Here is a 24,671-nt window from a genome sequence, read left to right as displayed (position 1 = left end):
GAGGGTGTCAGATCCTTTGGAAGTGGAGTTACAGATAGTTGTGAGTGCTGGGTGCAGGGAATTGAACCCAGTTCCTCTGGAAGAGCAATCAGTACTCTTAACCACTGAGCCACCTCTCCGGCCCCTGTATGCTATGTTGACAAGACAGAGAAAGGTAATAAGAAAGACTGTTTACCTTTCTCTGTCTTCTCAACTATGTACGATCCTTTAAATTATGGCAAGATTCTAACTTGAAACAGTGTGACTAAGCCAAACAGAAGAAAAGGAACATGAAGGAAACTGCTAAAATGGAACAGCCAGTGGTGGTGACGCATGCTTTTTATCCCAGCACTTTGGAGGTAGAGGCAGGCGGATCTCTGTGAGTTCCAGGACAGCCAGAGCTATACAAAGAAACCCTGTCTAGGAAGAAAAACAAAACAACAAAAAACCCACCAGGGAACAAAAAGCACCTTAAAACAACCAACAAGCCTAATAGTCTTAGACAGAGAATAATCTAAATTCTCAAGGTGCTACTTCAAAGGCTTGAAATCCCAAGTTTGGGGACTAAATAATAAAAAATAAAGGGTAATCCCAATTTAGTCACTCCTACAGCAGCAATGATACTTGGTCTTAAAATCAGTCATTCTAGCCAGTAAGATAAGACTCAGCAAAGTCTTCCTAAGTGTGATTGACTCCACATCTCAAGTGCTGGTACTACAGGTGTGGGCCAGCTCAAACTGCATAGTTAAATGACAGAAGCCCCATTGTAGGGGGGAAGGGGAAGATGTGTGAGAAAGCAAGATCTTCCATCTTTCAAAGTAGGATAATATAAAAAATGAAAATAAAGCCAGATATGATGGCGCACGCCTTTAATCCCAGCACTCAGGAGGAGAAGCAGGCTGTGAGTTTGAGGCCAGCCTGGTCTACAAAGTGATTCCAGGACAGCCAAGACTACAGAGAGGAAACCCTGTCTCAAAAAACTAAAAAAAAATACAAAGGGGAGGGGTAAGCAGAAGAGGAAATACGTAAAGTGTTTGGACTTCAGGTGTCCAGGTTTTACAATTAGAACCTGCATCTAAGCTGTTACTCACGTCACCTGTGGCTGAACAGTAAACCTACTCTGAGAATTACCCTAAACTCAGGCAGCATAGAGTGTAACTTGGCAAACAGGGAGTGCTTAAATTAACAATATCAGGAGTTTGCTAATTGGATTGGAAATGTTGAAGTAAATAGCAGAGAAGTATCTAAAAGTTAAAAGGAAAAGCAGGAAATGCAAATGAAAGGTAGTGGGATGAGACAGAAATCTAATATTTACATTATTATCTGGTAGCAGCACTGTCCAATGTAAGCCACTCTGTAATATTCAATGTTGCTACATTTAAAAAATTAAAAAGAAACAAGAAAAATTAATTGTAATAATATTTTATTTAATTCTATGTATCCAAAATATTATCATTTAAAACACATAATAGTTATAAACAAATTGAAATTTTAACATTCTTTTGTTTTGTATTAAGTACCTGAAATCCAACATGTTTGCACATTTACAGTGTATCTGCATTAAGACAAGCCACATAGTAACTCTTCAACCCTAAGTGGCTGGTGGCTATGATACTGGACAGTGTGCCTAACAGTAATTGATTTCAAAAACAATACTTGTCATAAGTGGGTGACAATACAGCAACAACCACTACCTGTTTACTAATGGAAGAGATGCCACCTGATACAGTAGTTTAGCCAAAACAAAAAGTATCAGCCTTTATATTCAATTCCCAATTTACAGAAATATAAAGAGCAACACAGAGTAAATGGCATTCTAAAGATGCTCACAGCAAAACTTAGGCTATGGGAAACTTAGTAAATGAACAAATGAAAACAGGGATTTCTTTTTTTTTAAACATAGAGGAAGACTCCATGACTCTAAAACTAAAAGATTTTTATAAATGAATACATAGAATGTTCTGCAATTTTCAGGGAATTAAGACTTTTTTAAAAAAAGATTATCTATTTATTATATATACAGTGCTCTGCCTGCATGTACATCTGCAGGCCAGACAAGAGCATCAGATTACATTATAGATCGTTGTGAGTCGCCATGTGGTTGCTGGCAATTAAACTCGGGACCTCTGGAAGAGCAATCAGTACTCTTAACCTCTGAGCCATCTCTTCAGCCCCCAGGAATTAAGAATTTTAATGTGATATTTGGTAGTTACGTTACCTCTTAGAAGTATGAAATATTTATGGATGAAATGATATAGCTGGAATTTTGTTCAAAATAATATGCAAACTGGAGACTGGTGTGGAAGTTTAAATAAGGTGAAAGTGGCTATGAATCAGTAGTTGCTAGGCTAGAGCATACACACATGGAGCTTTATTACACTGCTTTGTCTGCTCTTCTAAATGTTTTGTTTTCCACAGTAAGTGATTGCAAAGAAAACTATGAACCACAGAGATTAGACCAAAAAAATAAACTGGATTAAAAGAAGCTTGAAGATAAAACTATAGTTAACGACTATGATTGGCTATCACCAAGCATCCAAGCTAAGCTCAGATTAACCCCTTCAGGCCTGGGGAGAGCTTTTTCCCCCTTTTTTCTTTCTTTGTTTCTTTTCTTTCTGTCTTTATTTATTTATTTATTATTTTTAAAGATTTGTATATGTGCCTGTCTGCCAGAAGAGGGCACCATTATAAATGGTTGAGACACCATGTGGTTGCTGGGAATTGAACTCAGGACCTCTTGAAGAGCAGCCAGTGCTCTTAACCTCTGAGCCGTCTCTCCAGCCCCAAGGCCTGAGGGGAGCTTGGTTTCTTGTTTCTTATTCTTACACAACCTTAAGAGGACCATATTGGTGGTGATGCATCGTCTCCTTTCCAGCACTGATACTCTGCATAAGGACCAGGACTTTCCTTATCATCTATGCATAAACTATATAAAACCAGCCGTTTATACAGGATAAGGCTAATTTAACACACAGAAAGATTCTTAGAAAACCTAAGTCAAATTTAGCAACATGAATTCAGGACATTAGTAAATATAGCCGAAGAACTTAAGACATTAACACTTAGTAATTTTTTTCATGATTTTTGTTTTGTTTTGTTCTTTTTGGTTTTTCCAGATAGGGTTTCTCTGTGTAGCTTTGGCTGTCCTGGACTTGCTTTGTAGACCAGGCTGGCCTTGAAATCACAGCAATCCACCTGCCTCTGCCTCCCTAGTGCTGGGATTAAAGGCGTGCATCAGGCCTGGCCTCATGATTTGTTTTTTAAAAGTGCAAAACTATACAATAATATCCCATTATTCCACATTTTATTTATCATTCTTCCTTCAAGTGCAAAGAAATGAGTTCATTTATGAAGTTCCAGAGATAGCAGTCCCACAGATATAACATTTACTCTGAAGTCTATACCTACAAGAACTAAGAATAGTCAGTATCTCACTGGCCTGAAACCTGACTAGGCTCTTGATTCAGGATACTTGCTATACACCTATCAGCTTGCACTAAAATAAAGCACAAATTAAACTGGTGTATGTGTCTCATAAAAGTTTCAGGACAGATTAAAGATTAACATTAAAATTTTTGTTTTGTTTTGTTTTTTGAGACAGGGTTTCTATGTGTAGCCTTGGGTGTTCAGGACTCACTTTGTAGACCAGGCTGGCCTGGAACTCATAGAGATCTGCCTGCCTCTGCCTCCCAAGTACTGGGATTAAAGGCGTGTGTGCTACCACACCCAGCAATTATTAAAATTTTAACTTAATTATTTAACCAAATTAAGCTTGCTTATTTATTTATTTATTTGTTTGTTTGTTTGTTTATTATGCAGTGTTCTTCCTGTATGCCAGAAGAGGGCACCAGATATGGTTGTGAGCCACCCTGTGGTTGCTGAGAATTGAACTCAGGAGCAGTCAGTGCTCTTAACCTCTGAGCCATTTCTCCAGCCCTCCTCCCCTCTTTTTGTTTTTGTTTTTTTAAATTTTTTTTTATTAATTTATTCTTGGTTTTGTTTTTGAGACAGGGTTTCTCTTAAGTCTTGGCTGTCCTAGACTAGATTTCTAGACTAGCCTGGCCTTGAACCCATAGCGATCCAACCAAATTAAACTTGTAAATGCTTATTAACTATAAATTAATTGCAAATAACTCTTTCAGATTTCCCAGCATTTCAAAACAGCTAGTAAGTCAACATAACCTTTAAAATGCCCAAGTATGCTGTACACATTGCACTTTCTCACAGGCTGGGCTATCTTCTGTGATAATACAAATCAATAAAAGACATTTTAAAATCTGTAAGTGCTTGATTAATCTCCCTCACATTACAATTACCATTCCCAAAACCTTCCCGGATTTTCTAAGATTTCATTTCTTTTTTTTGTTTTTGTTTTTGTTTTTCAAGACAGAGTTTCTTTGTGCTGCCTTGGCTGTCCCGGACTCACTTTGTAGACCAAGCTGGCCTCAAACTCACAGAGACCCACCTGCTTCTGCCTCCTGAGTGCTGGGATTAAAGGTGTGCACCACCAGGTCCAGTAAGATTTAATTTCTTAGTTTTAAACTTTTAAATATTAACTGGGTAGGGGGAACTTTTATTGACACTTTATGTTCTTTTTTGGTCCCTCAATGTATAAAGAAAATTTTAAAGAAATGACATTTCATGTTTCCTACCTTAATTAAAAAAAGCTATTAATAAAAAATTATACTAATCAAAAATCAGTATTAATGTGGGTGTGTGTGTGTGTGTGTGTGTGTGTGTGTGTGAGAGAGAGAGAGAGAGAGAGAGAGAGAGAGAGAGAGAGAGAGAGAGAGAGAGGTTAACTCTGAAATGTCTGTGTATGGCTGGCTATAGGTCCCCTTAGAGCTGTATTAAATTTTATAATTAAGATTTAATAAAATATACACTAGAATCAATTAGGTAAAGAAAACTTATTTTGTGAAAATTAAATCACTTCCCAATATGATTGACAGAAACAAGCTATTCGTTTGCATCTGATTTCCAATGAAGACATTACTCAAACTGTCCAATGCTTTACTTCCAAGTGGTCCACTACAGGAGTCTTCAGGGTGTTTTAAGACTGGCTGTAGCTAGAGTTCTGACTTCCATTTGGACCCTGCTCTCCTTCACTGTTCAAATGAGGAAAAAAAAAGTTTTATGCCAATTAAAAGATTCATTTTCAACACCCTGCTAGTACTACTAATTTCTGAAGTTCATTATTCTGTGGAACAATTCTACGAAACAAAGACATTCCTGATTATAAAAAACAGGTGTAGAAAATTAAAATGCAGAAAACTAACAGTTGGTTTTATGTTTTTATTCTTCTGTAATTTTGTGTTCTCGTACATAACAAGCAGTCTGGAAGTTAGTGTCTATATACATTCAAAGACTTAAGTCAGAGTTTGGGATTTCACTATTATTACAGGTATCACTCAACATAGAGATTACAACTTCTAAACAAATTTCCTACAAAATTAAAATGTGACATGTAAAACTATTCTACTCCTTAGGAAAATCCAAATCCAAAGTGTCCTTCAAAAAAAAAAAGGGAAAAAAAAACCCTGTTGTTCAATGGCATAAATCATATGGTAATGATAACAAATCTTTATACATAAAAAATATGGTAATTTCCTGAAAAAATGCCAAATATTGAAATAAAAATAACTAAAGCTGAAAATACCAGTAACTGTGACAATAGGAGATTGCCTGATCTTGTCCAGCATCATCTTGCAGCTTCAGGCCCTGCCATTAGTGGAGAATCACTCAGGGAGCTTCTGTAAAAAACGCATCCAAAGGTCGCTGTTTGAATGACTGCCTTAAGCAGTGCCTAGTAACACTTAAAAACCATTGTCTTCTCAACTGTAACATGACGTAACCAGCAGCAGTCTATAAATGCATTAGTGCTATATAACCTTCCTAGGTAACGAACAACTCAGCTTATAGCATTTGTTTTCCTTCTCACCTTGCTTTCTTCTTTGAATGATCTGATACATTAGGAAGGCAGAAAGCCACTCAACTAAGCGAACAACAAAAACTTCTTAGCACAGGATGTTCCTCTTTGGCAAAATTATATATAACTGTGCTATCGATCATAGGACCACTCAGAAGCCAAAATTTATTATCTTTAGCATATCAGATCATCAAAAACCTTGAAAATGATTACTGAAATGTATAAAATAGAAGAATAATCATTACTGAAGGGAGAAACGACAGTCAAATAGAAAGATTTACTTTCAAGCTTTTTATCTCTGGATTTTGAATGTTTGTCTAATTCAGCTCCATTTATGTACACAGTGTGGCTGTATGTTGAGGGATACCTGTAATAGACCTCCATTGCATTGGAAAAAGTTACTAGACAGAAGAATTTATCTTAAAACCGAGACATTCTCAATTTATCAAGACAGAAATTATATAAATAAATAGAAATCAAGACATTTTAGCATAAGTTTTCAGAAAAAGGTATAAGACATTCTAAGAATACAGCAACTGAGTATACAATACAATAAAATCAAACTAGTAATGAGATGTAAAATGTACCTGTTTGGAGGTGGTTTTGGTTTCGGCATCTTACTGAGAATAGTTGCCATCTCTTTTCTCTCATCAAAATTCTTCCATTGCTCATATAGTTTTAAAATAACCCTGATTATTTCCAAAATCTAGAAGAAAATATTTAAAAAGATCTCAGTGGCAAAAACTAGCAATATATTAGTGTAAAGAACACAGATCATATTAGTATGTAAAGAACACACATGATGCAGGGCGTGGTAACACGGGTCTCAATCCCAGCACTTGGGAGAAGAGACGGGTGGATTTCTAGGCATTGGAGGCCAGCCTGATATACATAGCAAGTTCCAGACAAGGCAGGGCTATAGTGGGACCATGTGTTCAAAAAAAGAAAAGAGTACCTTCTCCATATCCACAGAAAGTTCCGCAAACCACTGCCTAGCATCTTTCTGTTGTACAACACAGGCTACATGTAGGCAAGCTAGAAAGAAAATTGAAGACAATTGTTCAAATTTACCTGCAAACATAGTCTAAGAACTATAGGTTTTCATAAAGATTGTCTTATTTTCTTATACTAATTTTTTAAAAGTGTCGTTACAATGCTGAGAAACACACACATTATATTGTATATCAATATTTTTTTTTCTTTTTTTCCCAAGACAGGGTTTCTTTGTGTACCTTTGGCTGTCCTAGACTCACTTTGTAGACTAGGCTGGCCTTGAACTAGCAGAGATTGGCCTGCCTCTGCCTCCCAAGTGCTAGGATTACAGGCGTGCACCACCACGCCCGGCGAGTATCAACATTTAATAGAACATTTATCAATTTGATGATAGAGAAAAAAACCTATAGCTACAGGATGGATCTTCATACCCTGTCTTCACTGTGTATTGGTCACAGAGAGGGTGCCTTGAGGGCGAATTTGTTACAGGAGAAACAACTCCAACCAAGAAATTAGGACAGGAAAAAATCACCTATAAAAACTAGTTCAGTTAGTCAAATCACACCCAGAAGTCTGTGACAGAAAACAAAGCACTAACAAAGCACTACCTAACCAATGCACTGCTCAGTCTTAGAAATGTTTGTTGAGGCTGGGTGTGGTGGCACTCAGGAGGCAGAGGGAGGTGAATTGCTGTGACTTGGAGGCTAGCCTGGTCTACAAAGTGAGTCCACGACAACTAAAGCTACACTGAGAAACCCTGTCTCGAAAAACCAAAAGAAAAGAAAAAGAAAAAGAAAGAAAAGTTTGTTGAGGGCACCAGGGAAACCAGGAATGTTAATCAAGCAGAAGTATTTCCTCAGAGGAGAAAATAAAACACCTGTATTCCAGGGGGGCTGGAGAGATGGCTCAGCAGTTAAGAGTACTGCCTGATTTTCCAAAGGACCCAGGCTCAATTCCCAGCATCCATAAGGCAGCCTAAAACTGTCTATAACTCCAGTGTCAGGGGCTATGACACCCTCATACAGGCATATATGCAAGCAAAACACCAATACATATTAGAAAAATAAATAAATCATTTTAAAAAACACCTGCATTCCATCCAGGAGGCTGGGAGTGCATATTGTTAATGACCTGTTGCCCTTTTCCTATCTGTAGAAGCCAACTTCATGCAGATCCCACAGAATGTCTATCCCAGACTCCCTTCCTAGACTTTTATTTTTAGCTCCCAGTTAATAGAACCCATCCTTGGAGAATATAATCTAAATTCATTTAAGCACTTATTGACCTTTGCACTACAGTCACATTTGGTTTGACAAGCTTTTAACGCTGTCATGTGCAGTAAAGGATGGTGAATAGCATCCCTGGCATCTATACCCCTAAGATGCCATCAGCATCTTATCTCACTGTGAAATCCAAGTCCATCTCTAGACATTACTGCCAAATAGTCCCTGTGAGAATGGGAAGGGAGGTTAGCTTCCATTTAGAATCACAAGCTCAGCTCAATAATATGCAGAATATAACTCTAAAAAGAATATGGAGAGGTAGGCAGATCTCTGTGAGTTTGAGGCCAGCCTGGTATACAAAGTGAGTCCAGGACAGCCAAGGCTACACAGAGAAACTGTCTTAGAAAAAAAAGAAAGAAAGAAAAAAAAGGGAGTCATGAAAATCAACAAGAAAGAAAAAAGGAACAGAACCAGTTATTTATATGACAACTAGTACCAGCAGATTTAATCCTGAATGCTGCCCCAAACAAACAAAAACACTGTTTAGATACCAAGAAAAATGATTTTAAGTGAATTAAGGGGGGAAAACCTTACCAAAAAAGGGGAAGAGGGAAATAATGCTAATTCGTGACAGTTGTAGTGCGTATTACTGGAAGCTCACATTCAAGGACTAGTCTACTACTTCATAAAAACATAAGTTATATTCAGGTGAAATTTATTTTAGGATGATCCAAGTAGGCAAAACCAGTTTAACCAATAAAGGCATACCAAATTTACATACCTAAAGCTATCATGAAGGGAGGATACAACAGACAAAGATCCGTCCTGTAGGTGTCATTCACTATCCTCCTGCAAAAATGTACATCTTATTACTAAAAGCACAGCTAGTTCCCACTATGTAACTTCTCCCAGACAGTGCCAGACTTCCCACCTTTGAACACTTACATCCCTGTTCAATTATTGAGCACAGCCACAAAAATGAAACACAGAAGCAAAACAACTGATGCAGGAATGTGACAGCGAAGAGACATATACATGACTAAATATAAAATCCATGTATTAATGAGTATATTTTCAATGTTAGAACCTCACAACAAATTAGGTATAGTAAAAGTTGTTTACATTTTTTAAAAATCAGAAGATGAAAAAGCCCTAATTTAAAATGGGATTGTAGGGCCTGGAGAGATAGCTCAACAGTTAAGAACACTGTCTGCTCTTCCAGAGGTCCTGAATTTAATTCTCAGGAACCACAAAGTGGCTCATTGGCTCATAACAATCTGTAATGTAAATCAATGCCCTCTTCTGGCATGCAGGTGTACATGCAAATAAAGCACTCATATACATTTAAAAAAAAAAAAAGGGTTAGGGTTTGTAAAGTTAGGCAAGGTGGTGCATGCCTATAATTCCAGTACTGGGAAGGCAGGGGTAGGTGAATCTCTGTGAGTTCAAGGGCAACCTGGTCTACAAAGCTAAGGCTACAGAGAAACCCAGCTTTATAAATAAATAAAGTTTGTATTACATCCATTTAAAAAGTATTATTTTAAGATTAAATTCAGTGCCCGGCATGGTGGCGCATGCCTTTAATCTTAGCACAGGAGGCAGAGGCAGGTGGAACTCTGTGAGTTCAAGGCTAGCCTGATCTATAAAGACAGTTCAGGACAGCCAGGGCAGTTATACAGAGAAACCCTGCCTCGAAAAAAGCAAAAAGACTATAATTTCTATGTAAAGTCTGGTTTTTCATACAGAACATTAATATATATAAAAGGTCTTGGGGCACTTTAAACTACTAAGCCACATGTTCAGTTGTCAGCACTCCTGTTCTAGTAACATATGAGTAACATGTGTTCTAGTTACCATGCAAGGGGAAGCAACACATCTTCTTGGCCCATGTCCTGCACATACTGGAGCAGAGGTCTATAAGGATGATACACTATCAAGCAACAATCCTAGAAACAGTTTTAAAATATGTACATATAAATACAGGTGTATTGCAACATAAAGCGTTATCATTTTCCAAATTTCAAATTAATTTCTCTATGTCATACTTGCTCCCTGTTTACCCTTTTACTCTCACACGGCCCTAGGCTACTGTAACAGTGAGGGCAGTGCTCTCTGAAATAACCTCAGTAAATTGGCTGGCACTCAGTCAGCATCAGTAACACACTGAGATGTCTTATTAGCCTATCAGTCTATAATTCTCAGCTAGAGGAGCTGAGTTCTGACAAAGGCACACTCTCTCTTTAACTGCACAAATGCACATAGTTCACAGTGCTTTAATGTTCTGGATTATTTGCTTATGATCCTTATTATAGTTACAATAAGATTACAAAAGTTTTTCCCAGTCCAAGTAAGATAAATTATTTTACAGGCTTCAGAAAGGAAATAGGTGTTGATACTCTTATATTCTATAATTTTTCCCATAACACATCATTTGGATACACTCAAATTTTAACTTCCTTTCAATACAACTTATTAATTTAAGTCTTATTGTATTATAAATAAATACATACCATTAATTCTAAAAGGTAAAATTCACATTCTAGTATCTGTTAAATGAAAAAAAATTACCCAGTAAAAATAAGCATAATTACACGAATACTCTATTTTAAATAACAACTTAAAAGATACAGATAAATTAAATTATTTATCAGTATTACATAAAATTTCTAAATCAAAAAAATAAACACAGTGGCTTAGATTAGCATTAACATTCATAATTACTAGTTTTGTTTGTTTTTTGAAACAGGGTCTGACGTGTAGACCAGGCTTCCTTCAAAGTCAGAGAGATCTGCCCTCCTGACTCTCAAGTGCTGGGAATAAAGTCATGTGCCATTCAACCTGGAAAAAAGTTACTTTTTACCATTATATAATACATTTTAAACTCTTACAGGGAAAAAGTATTATCATATATTTTGGGGGTGATGGGGTAACTTGGAATTGAACTCAAAGTCTCAAATATGCTAAGCACTTACTTTTCTACTGAGCTACTACCTCAGAATTTTTACTACTTAAAAAAAAAAAAGAAAAAAGAAAAAAAGCTTGTTTTTTAACTGTTAGAAACTTCAAATTTAAGCCAGGTATGGTGGCATATGCCAGCAGAGACAGGTAGATCTCTGAGTTTGAGGCCCGCCTGGCACAGAGCAAGACTGAGAGTTCCAAGACAGCCAGAGGTACACAGAGAAATCCTGTCATAAACAAAACAAAACAAAACATTTTTTTCCTAAGTACTTTCTTTTAAAAAAAAGATTTATTTATGTATTATTTATACAGAATTTTGCCCACATATGTGCCTGCACACCAGAAGAGGGCAATAGATCTCATTACAGATGGTTGTAAATCACCATGTGGTTGCTGGGAATTGAACTCATGACCTTTGGAAGAGCAATCAGTGCTCTTAACTGCTAAACCATCTCTCCAGCCCCATCTAAGTACTTTCTATTTGACAAATGCATAGTGTAGTGTCTATACTTAATGGAAGAAACAAATTCCTTGCAAGATGGAAAAAGGTACATCTATTAAAATATCAACAGAGGCTGGGTGTGGTGGCACACACCTTTAATCCCAACACTTGGGAGGCAGAGGCAGGTGGACTGCTCTGAGGCCAGACTGGTCTACCAAAGTGAGTCCAGGACAGCCAAGACTACACAGAGAAACCTTATCTCAAAGAAACCAAAAAATAAGATAAAAAAATAAATAAAATAAAGTATCAACAGAAACTCAGCAGGTAATTTCTCAGGAGCAGTTTTCAAATTGTTCCATTATGGTAGAGCTCGAACAGCTTTGATTCAAGAGTACAGCCAGTGACCACTGAAGCCTGGAAGTTCTGTTTTAGTTTGGAGAAGTCCCAACCTCAAGTTTATTAAAAACTTCCTAAGATGACTTAACTGGGATCCAAGATTAATAATCACTAAAATCACTATAGCTAAGTATTACCAGAAAAATATGCAGAGAGAAGCCACTGAGAGTTAATGTAAAATAATGTCTATATTTTGTAATACTTGAAACTCCCATTTCTAAGAGACTCTGGTTTGTTTATTCTAATATAATTGTAGTTAGTTAATACAGAGTGCTACGTAATATACTTACATGATTCATCCTGTAAGGAAATTCCTTTGGAAAGGCATATGAAAATCTAGTTTTTACTATAAGAAACAAGACAAAACAATTAAAACCAAGAAAATATCAACATGAATTTATTCAAAATTTCTTTAATACAATCCAAAAGTATTAGAAGGTATGGTGTATTATCTCAGTTGGAGCTCTGAGAAATGCAGATCTAGAGCTTTGTTTCCAGAGAGAACAAAGATTGAGTGGTAGGAAGCACACTTGCCTATACAATTGTAGAGTTTTAATTTTATGCTAAAAAAGAAAAGGTTCTTGTTGGAAAGGTGCCATGGGAATATAGGAGAGAGGAAGATTGGAAAGGTAAAGGAAAAGGGATGCGGCAGGGGAGGGGAAAGGACAAGAAAGGGAAGGGAAGGAGAAAAAAGGAGAGGATAAAGAAAAGAAAAGGGGGCCTGGCGGTGGTGGAGCAGGACTTTAATTCCAGCACTTGAGAGGCAGAAGCAGGCAGTCTCCGTGAGTTCGAGGCCAGCCTGGTCTACAGAGCGAGTTCCAGGACAGCCAGAGCTGTTACACAGAGAACCCCTTTCTTGAAAAACCAAAACAAACAAACAAAAAAAACGGCTTCTGCTGCTTTTTTAAAAATTAAAAGACTGGGCTGGAGAGATGAGCTGGCTCAGCGGTTGGGAGCACTGACTGTTCTTCCAGAGGACCAGGATTCAATTCCCAGCACACACATGGCAGCTCACAACTGTCAGTAAATCCAAAATCTGATACCCACAGAATACAAGGCACATAAAATAAAAATAAATAAATTACTAAAAAAAAAAAAAATTAAAAGACTGAAAAAAATCACTAGATTCTGTCATCTCTAAAATTTTTTCAACTCTACAGTGGTATTTTTCTGTTTATCTGTAAGTTAGCTTAAAATGAACACAGGACACATACATATTAACTTATAAAAAGTTGAGAAGGAAATGTTAGGATAATATGCCAAAAAGTTAGCAGTAATTATCTGAGACTATAAAAATTGTATTTTAACTAACTGATACTTTCAGAACTTAGATGTTTTTCCTTTCTTTTCTATTCTTTTTTTTTTTTTTTTTTTTTGCCAAAAGACATAAACAAATAAATTTATTTATTTATTTAGTTTTTTGAGACAAGGTCTCATTATATAGCCTTGGCTAGCATGAAACCTGCTATGTAGGCCAGGCTAGCCTCAAGGTCATATAGATCTGCTGGCCTCTGTCTTATGCTGGTATTAAAGGCACGCACTACTGCACCTCACCAAAGCATATATTTTAGAGAAATTGTCAACACACATGCAAAGTGTCTAGGTGATTTTCTTATACTACATAGTTACTATTTGTATTCACTAATAAAGTGTAAATGAAAAACCATTCTTAACTATCTCAAGAAGTCATGAGTTACCTATACTTAAGTACTATTGAGAAAATTGTATTTAAGTCATTAAGTTACAATATTTAAACTAATTAGGGTTATCAACTGGCAGCTTCGGCAGCTTCAGCAGCTCTAGTTTATAATACCTTCCACTGGTACAAGTGACTTCCTTCCTTCAAAGTAAGAGGAATTCTGTGCATTTTATGTATTTCATTTTCAAAAAGGGTATTTTATAAATTAGGTACTCTATGGTGAATTAAGGCAACATCTGGCAAGATCTGAAGCCTGGAACTATTTAAACTTGACATTAGGAAATTCATTTGAAAATGTTCCTATTGCTGGTTGTGGTGGCACATGCTATTAGGATTTGCTGAGGAGGCTGAGGCAGGAGGATCACAAGTTCAAGGCCAGCCTGGGCTACAAATTGTTTTGGTTGTTCTTACTCTATGTAGTTTATTTTGTATATGTGTAATAATCTAAATTTAAACATAAAAAATATTTTAAAAAATTAAAAAAAGAAAATGTTCCTATTAAGGTTTCTGGGTTTTACAATTCCTTTCAATTTAAGCAGGGTATAAAGTATACAGATAAGATAGGTTCCTACTAATGGCAGAGAATCAACAAGGTAAAATAATGTCTGTACAGGACTGGCATAGTGGGGCACACCATTAATCTCAGCACTTGGAGGGGCAGGTGGATCTTTCTCAGTGTGAGGCCATCCTGGTCTACATAGTCAGATCCTGTTTCAAAAAAAAAATTTGTACCAAAAAAAAGGTTATGTGGTGTGTGGTGTGTGGGGTAGTGGTGGTCATTTTAGCATGAAGTGGAGCAGAAGCTGACAGTAGAAAGCGAATCTAATCTCAGTAGAGGTGGTAGGTGTACAAGCCCAGGCCTTGCCACAGGCCTAGAAGTGATGGAAGTAGCAAATTACATGCAGAATTCTCTGAAGCTATGAGCCAAAAATAAATCCTTCCTTTAAAACTGCTTCACTCAGTATTTTTTACAGCATGAAAACATCTAACTACTGTCTTTTTTGAGACAGAGTCTCATTTTGTAGCCCTGGATGTCCTGGAACTAGCCCTGTAGCCTAAGCTGGCCTTGAACTCACAAAGATCCACCGCCTCTGCCTCCTAAGTGCTGGGATTAATGGTATGTGCCACCACACCTGATCACTGCTGTCTTAAAATGATGTGGGAAACATACAGGGATGGGTAGAGAGATGGCTCCATGGTTAAGAACACTTACTATTCTTGCAGAGGACCCAGGTTTGGTTCCTAGCATCCACATGGCCACCACTATTATTATTAATCCAGTTCTAGGGATACAATCCTCTCTTTTTTTTACCTCCACAGCACAAGCATGGTGCACATGCAAACTATTTATACACATAAATAAATCTTAAAAGGAAAAAGAGGGCTGGGTGGTGGTGGCACAGGAGAGGCAGGCCGATTTCTGTGTGTTCTAGGCCAGTCTGGTGTACAAAACAAGTCCAGGACAGCAAAGGATATACAGAGAAACCCTATCTTGAAAAAAAAAAAAAAGAAAGAAAAAGAAAAAGGTATAGGCATACAGAGGCCCATAGGGGAAAATGTCATAAAAGCCAAAATAAGGAAGCCAGAAGGAAAACCAAACTTGGTGTCTTTATTTTTGGGCCTTTAGCATCTAGCACTTTAAGAAAACCCCATTTTGTTTAAATATCAAATCTGGCATTTTGTTACAACCCTACTAAAGGCAGAGCAAGGCACTGTTCACTATGCTGTATATACTAACTGGTTCTATCCTTACAGATGAGAAAATACATGAAATGTTTCCAGAAAACAATATGGAGAGAGATGTATGGCAATACTAAACTTTTCTTGCAAGCCTCTTCCCTAGATGTAATCTAGGGAGATGGTCTCAGCTGTTGAGAAACTACACTCATTAGAAACCAGAGTTTGGGTCCCCAGTCACATAAATTATTACACATGTGGCAATCCATCTGTAATTCCAGCATCAGAAAGCAGAGACAGAAGATTCCTCAGAGCAAGCTGGCTAGTGGTGAGGCCAGTCATATTAGCAAGCTCTGGGTTGATTTCAGAGACCCTGCCTCAACAAGTAAGGTGGAAAAGAAATGAAGACCTCAGGTCTTGACACTGTAAGCATATACAAGTTTATCGGTGTCTACCACATACAAATACGCTGCATACACAGCAAACCACACAGACCCACCCACCTACACATGAAAATTTTAAAAATTGAGATATAACTTGGGAAAGATGGTGGGTGATGTCAGTACTTAGGAGCTGAGGCAAGAGAGCTACCATAAGCTCCAGGTCAGGGTTACACAGTGATTCTGTCTCATAAGTCCAGAAACAAACAAACCTAAGGCCAAGAGGAAAAGCAACTTGTTAAAAGCTTATATAACTGGATAAGGATGAACACAACTACAAAGAGCCAGAAATGAGGTAAAAGTCAGCTCACTAAGACTAGAGATGGCTCAGCAGTTAAGATCACTTTTCCAGAGGACTAGGCAGTTCACAACCCTCTGTAATTCCAGCTACAGGGGACTAATGCCTCTGGCCTCCTTGGACACCTATACTCACATGCATATCCACATGCACACCACATCCACACATAATTAAAAACAAATCGTTAAAAATATAAGAGTTGCTAGATTGATGATGGAAGTTTTTAATTCCAGCATTCAGGAGGCAGATCTCTGTGAGTTCCAGGTCAGCCAGGGCTACACAGTGACAGCCTGCCTCAAAAAACAAACAAATATTAGCTCAGCTGGCTTACTACAGTCAGCATTCTGTACCATACTTTTCAACTTGAAGGTTAATTCCCATCAATACAACTCACTTTTTACTACTAAAAAGCATTGTCTTAAGCCAAGTATGGCGGCGCACAGGTGTAGTCTCAGCTGGAGGCTAACCACCCTCCTTGGTAGGCAGAAGCTAGAGGAGCCGAAGCTTCAGATGGGACTGGGTCTCAAAAACAAAACAAAACTCACAAAACTCCCAAAACAACAACAACAACAACAAACCAAAAAAGTTAATGCCATAACGAATGTAAAAACTTTTTAGAGATAGTCCAGCCCAGGTTGGCCCAAACTATGTGGGGGAGGCTACCCTTGAACTCCTAATCCTTTACCTCGTAAGCACTGAGATCACAGGATATCACAACATCAAAAAAATCAAGTTCTTCTCAAACATTTTTTTTTCCTGTCAAATATGCTAATGATAAAAAGAATTCTCTGGAGCTGTTATTCACCTACATGCGGTTCATAAAAAACAAAAGCAAAATCTGTATGTTACAGAGCTTTTTCCGATTTCATCCTTAAAGCAGAAGATGCTTTGCACTTACATACAGAAGTAGTAGCAGCGATCAATCTTGTATTTGAGACGACACCAAATTCCTAGAGAAAAGTGAATGAGATCAAGTACTTATTACCCCCTCCCCCCAATTAAAGATATCTGAGATCTATCCAAAACAGTGTTTACAGTCTATTCAGTCCTTACCTATTTAATCTATGAAGTATTTACATTTCTAAATGTATTACCTTTCCTTAAAATTTCAATAATTTGGGTTGGAGATATTGCCTGCCAAGAATATGCAAGGCCCTGGGTTCCATCCTTAGCACAATTAACCAACCAACCAGTCAGTCAAGAAACAAATGCTGCCATTACTCAAAAGACCATACAAACACCCACCTTTCTAAATAATGAAACAGTTATAATGGAATATAAGGTTTCATTTCTTTTTCAATCTAATATACTACCCCTATAAAATAAATAAAATGTATCATGTAATTTACTTTAAATATACTCTTATTTAATTTCAAATAAACCACTTAAGATTTCTAAACCATTAGTTCGTCCCTTATTTAACAAATTAAAAACAATTCAAATGCCTTCTATTAAAAATATGTAGTCCAAACTGGGCATGGTGGTGCACACCTTTAATCCAAGCACTTGGGAGGCAGAGGCAGGTGGATCTCTGTGAGTTCAAGACCAGCCTGGTCTACAAAGTGAGTCTAGGACAGCCAGGGCTGTTACAGAGAAACTCTGTCTTTAAAAACCTTAAAAAAAAAAAAAAAAAAAAAAAAAAAAGAAGAAGAAGAAGAAAAAGGAAAAAAGTAGCCTAAAACCTTATCTCTCTCTCTCTCTCTCTCTCTCTGTGTGTGTGTGTGTGTGTGTGTGTGTGTGTGTGTGTGTGTGTGTGTGTGTGTGTGTGTTTAAACTTCAAAATCTAATAATGTTAAACATGATTTTGTAGCCAGGCATGGAGGCACAAACTTATAATCCCAGCACTCTGGGAGGCAGAGGCAGGGGGATCTCTGAGTTAGAGGCCAGCCTCATCTACAAAGCTAGTCCACAACAGTCAAGGCTACACAGAGAAACCCTGTCTCAAAAGAAAAATTGGTCATAGTTTGAGATAAAATATAATGTAACAGAATGAGAGGGGCAATCAAGAAGTGGTCTGCAATTGATTCCTGCTGGCAAAAGGAGAATCAGTTTTTCCCATGGAGTGACTGATTATACACTTGAAGGCAGCCCAGGAGTAGTTGGCCAAAACAAAAATGCACACCATGGTTTTTATTGTTATCTTGGTTTCTTTGCAGGCTTTTTAATTCTTACTGGCTTTTCATTTGTTTCAATTTTTATGTTTTTGGTTTTAGGTTTTGCTTTGCTTGAGAGAGAGAAAAAAGAACACAAAGTTGGGTGAGTAAGGGAAGAGGATCTTGGAAAAATTGGAGAAGTGGGGAAAATATGATTGATCAAAATATATTGTATGAAAAAAAATTAAGAAAAAAAGTAGTTCAATAACCAAACCTGAAAATACACCTCACCTACCAGACCTCAATATCCAAAAATAGCCTCTACACACACCCAGTCCTAAGGACTGAAATCAGGCCATGGAAACTAGGTAAGCACTCTATCTGACCTCCATAACTACATTTATTCAAATTTTATCTCAAGAGTTAACACAAGTTCCTAGAAATTTAGTATTTCTAATATAGTCAATTTTGTTTACTTAGGAGATAATTTTTAAAAATGTCATGGATGCTTCTAAATCAAAATGAACACAAATACAAACTTACTAGGTTAAAGTAATACCCAATTCACACAGATACAATTACTGTTCTAAGGTCATGACCTAAGAATAGAAACAATAGACTAGGCACTGTGTGGATCAGTTAAGGAAAGCAGCCTGCTCTTAGACTCTGCTACTATCTGTATTTTGGCTGCAAGATAAGCTTTGTCTAACATATTAAAACTCAGTTGCCGGTCCAAGTCCTTACCTGTCTTCTCTCTTACCCTCTGCGCCCCCACTTATGCACGGTTTTCCTTGCTAAAGTCTACAGAGCTATAGCCTTTCCTACCCTTTCCCTTTCCCATATGGCTTGTTACCGAGACGACAGGAGTAAAGAAAAAGCACACGGGCAAGAAGCAGAGACATTCTCAAGCTACAGTAGACAAGCTGTGGTTCTTAACACAGCTTAGCACCAAACAATGTCTTTTTTGTTGTGGTTGCTTCAGGACAGGGTCTCATTGTCTTTAAAAAGTGTAGCTCTGGGGCCTGGAGAGATGGCTCAGTGGTTAAGAGTACTGACTGCTCTTCCAAAGGACCCTGGTTCAATTCCCAGCGCCCACATGGCAGCTCACAACTGTCTGTAACTCCAAGATCTGACACCCTTACACCAGCACACATAAATTAAACAAAATATTTTAAAATATTAAAAATATTAAAAAAAAAAAAAAAAAAGCGTAGCTCTGGCTGTCCTGGAACTCATAATTTACTATGTGATACATGCTGGCCTTGAACTTATAGAGATCCAACTGCCTCTACCTCCCAGATGCTGGGATTAAAGGCACACCATACCTAGTCAAACAATGTCTTTTAAAGATAGCAAAGCAGTGAGATGACAAGCTGGACAGAGCCCTGGCCCTGTCGTCACTATGTGTATGACTGCTGCCCTCTCATTTATAAAATGGGAGTTGTAAGGGTTACAGCTCTGAGGGGAAAGGCTTCTCCATAGAGGTGTTGCAGTACTGATAAGCAAAGTCCCCTCTTGGGAGGAGTTACAGCATGGAGGAAGGTGGTTTCCTGGTGTTGCAATTCTGAAGGAAAAGCATCCTGGCAGTCAGAACAAGAAAAAAGTCACACTGCATAACAAGCCTCACACAAGATATTTATTGGGAAAGATAAGGTGGTTGCCTCTGCTCTGGAAAGAAGCAGCGGGGAACTGAGCAGAAGGCAAGCTTTGTATGGGGTTTCGTGTGTGTGTGGTCAGTCAGTCTGTCTGTCTGTCTACCTGTATGCACGGTACCAGGGTGGCATGGTCTTGGGGCAGGCTCGTGAAATTGATGGGTTTTAGTGCTCAGGGATTGGTGGGATTCTTTTTCTTGACCTTAGTCTCCAGCTTGTGCTCAAGTCAGGGTGTTCTCTTCTTGGCCCTTTTTCTCTACAGGGATACTACTGCTGTATCCAGTTACAGGATTAAATTGGAATTTGTAAAGGATCTCATTAAATAACCTGATACACAGTAAGTGCCGTATTTATTAAATAAAAACATAAAAATATTTGCAAGATGTATATATTATTTTATATAAATTATCATCTATGATTATCCATAAAAAGGCAATGTTAAAGAAAAGATTAACCATACACAGCGACTATACTTTGATGAAGAACAGAAAATTGTTTTATACCTCTACTTTGGATGCCAGAAAAACACAGGTAGGAGCCATTAATACAGGATCTATACTTTTCAGAGAATACCTACAATATGATTAGACAAGAGTTAAACGATGATTGTTTAGAAAACACATCGGGGGGAGGGGGAATCATAACTCTACAGCAGGCAAGTGCTTCACTTATTTATGGCACATAGAAATTAGAAGAGAATTTCAACTAGGCATAACAGAAAAATAAAACAGCCATACCTGGCATAGAATCTCTTGAAATAGACTGTAGCAGTAGCAATAACTTGTTGTCTTAATTTAAGATGTTCACCTAATGCTTGGATAACTAAAAAGGAAACAACAAAATTTATTTTTATTTTATTTTATTATTTTTTTTGAAACAACAAATTTTAAATGCATCATCTGGCATCACTATAACAACACTATTAACACTAACTTTTAATAGTAACTTCTATGCGTTGGAATAATGATCATTCACCCCTCGGCACACTCTGACACCCTATCAACCACAGCAGTCTAAGACTTGTACATGTAGCAATATGCATAAACAAGAAAAAGAAACTGCCTACAAGTTATCCTTGCAATAAGGAGGCTGAATATTAAATATTCTTCCTTTACTACATATTTTAATGATTTTCGTATTACCTATAGAAATAGCTTTAAAGATTAAGATAGATATTGTTATTTCACCAAGAAATCCATAGTTAACCTTTGATACACAAGAAAGGTAGGTTTGCGAAGAGTGACAGAGCTAAAGATCAGGAGACATGAGAGAGGCGTGGTGGTGCACACCTGTAATCCCAGCACTCAGGTAGGAGAGGCAGGCTGATCACTATGAGTTGGAGGCCAGCCTGGTCCACAAAGCTAGTCTAGGACAGCCAGGGCGACACAGAGAAAGCCTGTCTCAAAATACCAAAAAAAGAAAAAAAGAAAAAGGTCAGGAGACAGGACTGGAGATACTGCTCAGGAGTTGAAAGCACTACCTACTGTTGCAGAAGACCTGGGTTCTATTCCCAACACCTACATGGTGGCTCAAAACCATCTGTAACTCCAGTCCCTGGGGATCCAAATCTCCTTAGCATCAGGCACAGCATACAGCACACAGATACAAGCAAAATGCCCATATACATAAAATAAGTAAATAAAAACAAAACCAAAACAAACAATGCCCCCAAAACAGGCAACAAAGCTATCCCAGACATAGTAAAGGTCTCTTGGATGAATCTCCTTGCTAATGCAAAATTATAAGGTAAAAATGACAACTATAGGATTTAATTTAAAGAATCATTTATTCTTTAACTATTTTGCTTTTGCCAGCCTCAAAATGGGCCGGACTAGAAATGCCTAAGGAGCATTTATGTGCTTATGATACATAAGGTGCAGTAAGTGTCACCCAGAACAATCAAATGATAAATACAGAAATAAAAGCTGTAACTATAGACTGTAACAAGCCATTGAAAATTACCACAGAAAATAGTCTCAATATATTACTTCAACCAGTGTAAAAGTTTACCATTTGTAAAAAATATTTGTAATTTCCAATATTCTTCTTCTGAGAGAAACTTTAAGTCCTTCTGGCGCTCCTTCAACAGATCTTGTTTATCCAAAATCCACTGCAAACTAGAAAAAGTAAAGATGTTAAAACATGGTATAGAAAGCAAACAAGCAAAAGCACATAAAACACTAAGATTTAACAAGCTGGTCATATTCTAAGAGGTACTTTTTTGTTTGCTTGTTTGTTTTGTTTTTTGAAACAGAGTTTCTCTGTGTAGGCCTGGCTGTCCTTGATCTACAGATTGAGACTCAGCCTGGCCTCAGTCTCACAGAGATCAGCCCTTCCCAGTCACCACCAAGTGCTAGGATTAAAGGCATGCAGTACAATCCCCAGCTCCTCCTTAATAGACAGTGTGTGGCTGGGAATGTAGCTCAGGGGTAGATAGAGCACTAGCCTACCCCTGAAACTCTAGCATTAATTCTTCTAAATAGGTCTCTAAAATACTGCCTAAATTATATTCAACAATGAAATGCTTGAGTTCTTCAATACATGTTCACCTATTCCAAGTAAAATTCTGCCTCAGAAATTATACATTTTTTTCTAATGAAATACCTTTTTTTCAATCAGCATTTTCACCACCACCCCAAAGTTTCACAGTCTTGCTGGACCAATGTAATCCTTTTGGTTTTTGACGCTAGTTGTGACTGCTTTGCCAACTATCTTCAAATAATTCTGTCAGCCCACTTGACTCTCATTCTGTCTAGTCAACGAATAAGGATGCTGTGGACGCCATTTTAAACTCTCATTTAAGTTATTTATCAGATTTCTCTAGCTTTTCAGCAGCCTACCTGCAGCTCAAACAAGATCCTTTGAGGAAGAAACTGGAGAACTTGAGGGTAAAGAAACTTGATGTTTTCAAAGATTCTCTACCTCTTTCTGGATTTCCTTCAGACTGTCATTTGTACAAAGTACCAGCACCAAAGTACCCTTTATGGTAAGGCCCATCCTTAAAGACAGACTCTTACCATGTGCAAGGACATACCATTGTCTGTGTTACATCACTGAGACAATCAAGGCAGTATCCGAGTGCCAGAATTAAGTACAGGCCCAAATTTAATCCCACTGTATTTCAACTTTAACTAAAACATCTGGGGGGGGGGGGGAGCAACATAAAATAATGCCCCATAGTGACGCGTCACTAGCCATTTCATCTCCCCAAAATCATTCTGTAGCAAGGGAAAACATGCTTCCCAGAAATAGGTTTCCAAATTCACCTTTTTCTTCTTTGTTCTTGGGCAAAGAGGAAAAAGAGCCAACCCAATTCACAGAATTAAAAATTTGTTTTTCTCTTCCCACTAAAATGTACTTGAACTTAATGTCTTTATCAAGTCCTGTTCAGCTTTTATGTATTTAGTGGAAAGCCTGCTCAATGCTTAGCCCAATCACACAACTTAGTGCATGTTAGCCAAATGCATTTAGAGACAAATGTCTTTAGATTTACTTTAGCTCTTCCATGGTCACTGAAAGACATCAAAACTTATTCATTTAAATGGTTAAAGGAAGAGACAAAATCTGGAAAACACACACCTTTAAAACAAAATATAAGACACTGGCTAGTAGAGTGAAAATGGATACATTTTGAGAGTACCTGCACTCTCAGATTCTAGGGACATAAAAGTCAGTCTAGGAGATGGCAAATGTTGGTGCACGCCTTTAATCCCAGCACTCGGAAGGCAAAGGTAGGAGGATCTCTGTAAATTCGAGGCCATCTTGATCTACTGAGTTCTAGGACGGACAAGGCTACACAGAGATACCCTGACTCCAGAAGGGCGGGGGAGGGAGGAGTCAATCCAGATAGAGCCAGGAAACAGCAGATAGAAACAAGCGTGACTCACTCCCCTCCTCAGAGTAAATAAATATCAAATCTACAAGTAAGGCAAATGACAAGAGATTATAATGTCATTGCTACGACAAAACCAGCAAAAGAAAGCCATACACATCAGAAACAGGCAACCTCACAGTGCTACAATGGGTCAGTTGCCCTTGCCTGTGCCCACTTACCTAAGCCCAAAATTAAAAATAAAACCGGCTCGGTCTTCTCGGAGACTTGGACCTCTTACCTTTTTCTGACCCATCCTTCCAGCCCAGCTCCCGAAAATCCCGCTGGGCGAAGAGGGAAGGCCCGTAAGCAAGTACTTTCTTTACACTTGGGACCCCCGGCTTCTCAGGGAGGGCTCACCCCCACTGCACCAGCGAGCGACCAGGATGGAAACCCCGAGGGAAAGGCAGGCCCGGTCCTCCCCGTGCCCAAGAACCGGTCCCACGCGAGAAAATGGAACCTCACTTACTAGTGGGAGCTCTGCCAGAAGTTCCCTGCCATGGAATACTGCTTGGCCTGATACAAAAGCACCAGCCGGTAAAGCGGCCAGCGGAGCAACCATAGACCCAATGCAGAGGACCGTGCTCCTCAACCAGACTGGCTGGACTGAACTCCACAGCAACCGCAGCCGGAGGAAGAGAACAGCATCCCTGTTGCCTTGACGCCGGTCGACAACAATGAACTGCGTACACCGGTTCCGCCCGACAAAAGTTCCGGCCCCGTCCTAGTAGCGGAGGAAGCAAGCAAACACGCGACTGCCAATGGGAGAGTTGAGACAGGTGACCGGAAGTAGAATAAACAGAGGCGGAACCTTTCCCGAAAGATTTCTTGCGAGTTCCGCCTTTGAGCAAATACATCACGGTTTACTGGTCTAGTACAGTTTTCATTTGGTTCCATTTAGGGACCTTGTTAATCCACCTTCTAGGCCTTCAAAAATAGCACTATGGCCAGATGTGGTGGTGCACGCCTTTTATCCCAGCGCTCGGGAGGCAGGGGCAGGCGGATTACTGTGAGTTCGAGG

General features: G+C 38.3%; 1 protein-coding gene across 4 annotated transcripts; it reads right to left on the bottom strand.

The window, feature by feature from the left end:
* Window positions 1-4,691: 4,691 nt before the first annotated feature.
* Window positions 4,692-24,353, bottom strand: Ccnc (cyclin C). Of its 4 annotated transcripts, XM_051160765.1 has the most exons (13): window positions 24,120-24,353; window positions 21,790-21,896; window positions 20,517-20,601; window positions 20,283-20,352; window positions 16,933-16,984; window positions 12,211-12,266; window positions 10,635-10,670; window positions 9,979-10,070; window positions 8,906-8,973; window positions 6,864-6,943; window positions 6,496-6,614; window positions 5,639-5,732; window positions 4,692-5,087 (listed from the first exon to the last, which is right to left on the bottom strand). In XM_051160765.1, exons 1-12 carry the CDS (start codon window positions 24,149-24,151, stop codon window positions 5,681-5,683), a joined length of 849 nt encoding a protein of 282 aa, XP_051016722.1. In that variant the 5' UTR covers window positions 24,152-24,353; the 3' UTR covers window positions 4,692-5,087; window positions 5,639-5,680. The 4 variants fall into 4 exon arrangements, with proteins under 4 accessions (XP_051016722.1, XP_051016707.1, XP_051016729.1 ...); XM_051160750.1 differs by lacking the exon at window positions 5,639-5,732 and having other exon boundaries at window positions 24,120-24,352; XM_051160772.1 differs by lacking the exons at window positions 5,639-5,732; window positions 24,120-24,353 and adding an exon at window positions 22,384-22,502.
* Between the last annotated feature and the right edge of the window lie 318 nt (window positions 24,354-24,671).

This window comes from Acomys russatus, chromosome 2 (assembly GCF_903995435.1).
Source record: "Acomys russatus chromosome 2, mAcoRus1.1, whole genome shotgun sequence".
NCBI classification, from domain to species: domain Eukaryota; kingdom Metazoa; phylum Chordata; class Mammalia; order Rodentia; family Muridae; genus Acomys; species Acomys russatus.
Note: the sequence above shows the minus strand (reverse complement) of the source record. Positions and strands in the feature narration are given on the sequence as shown.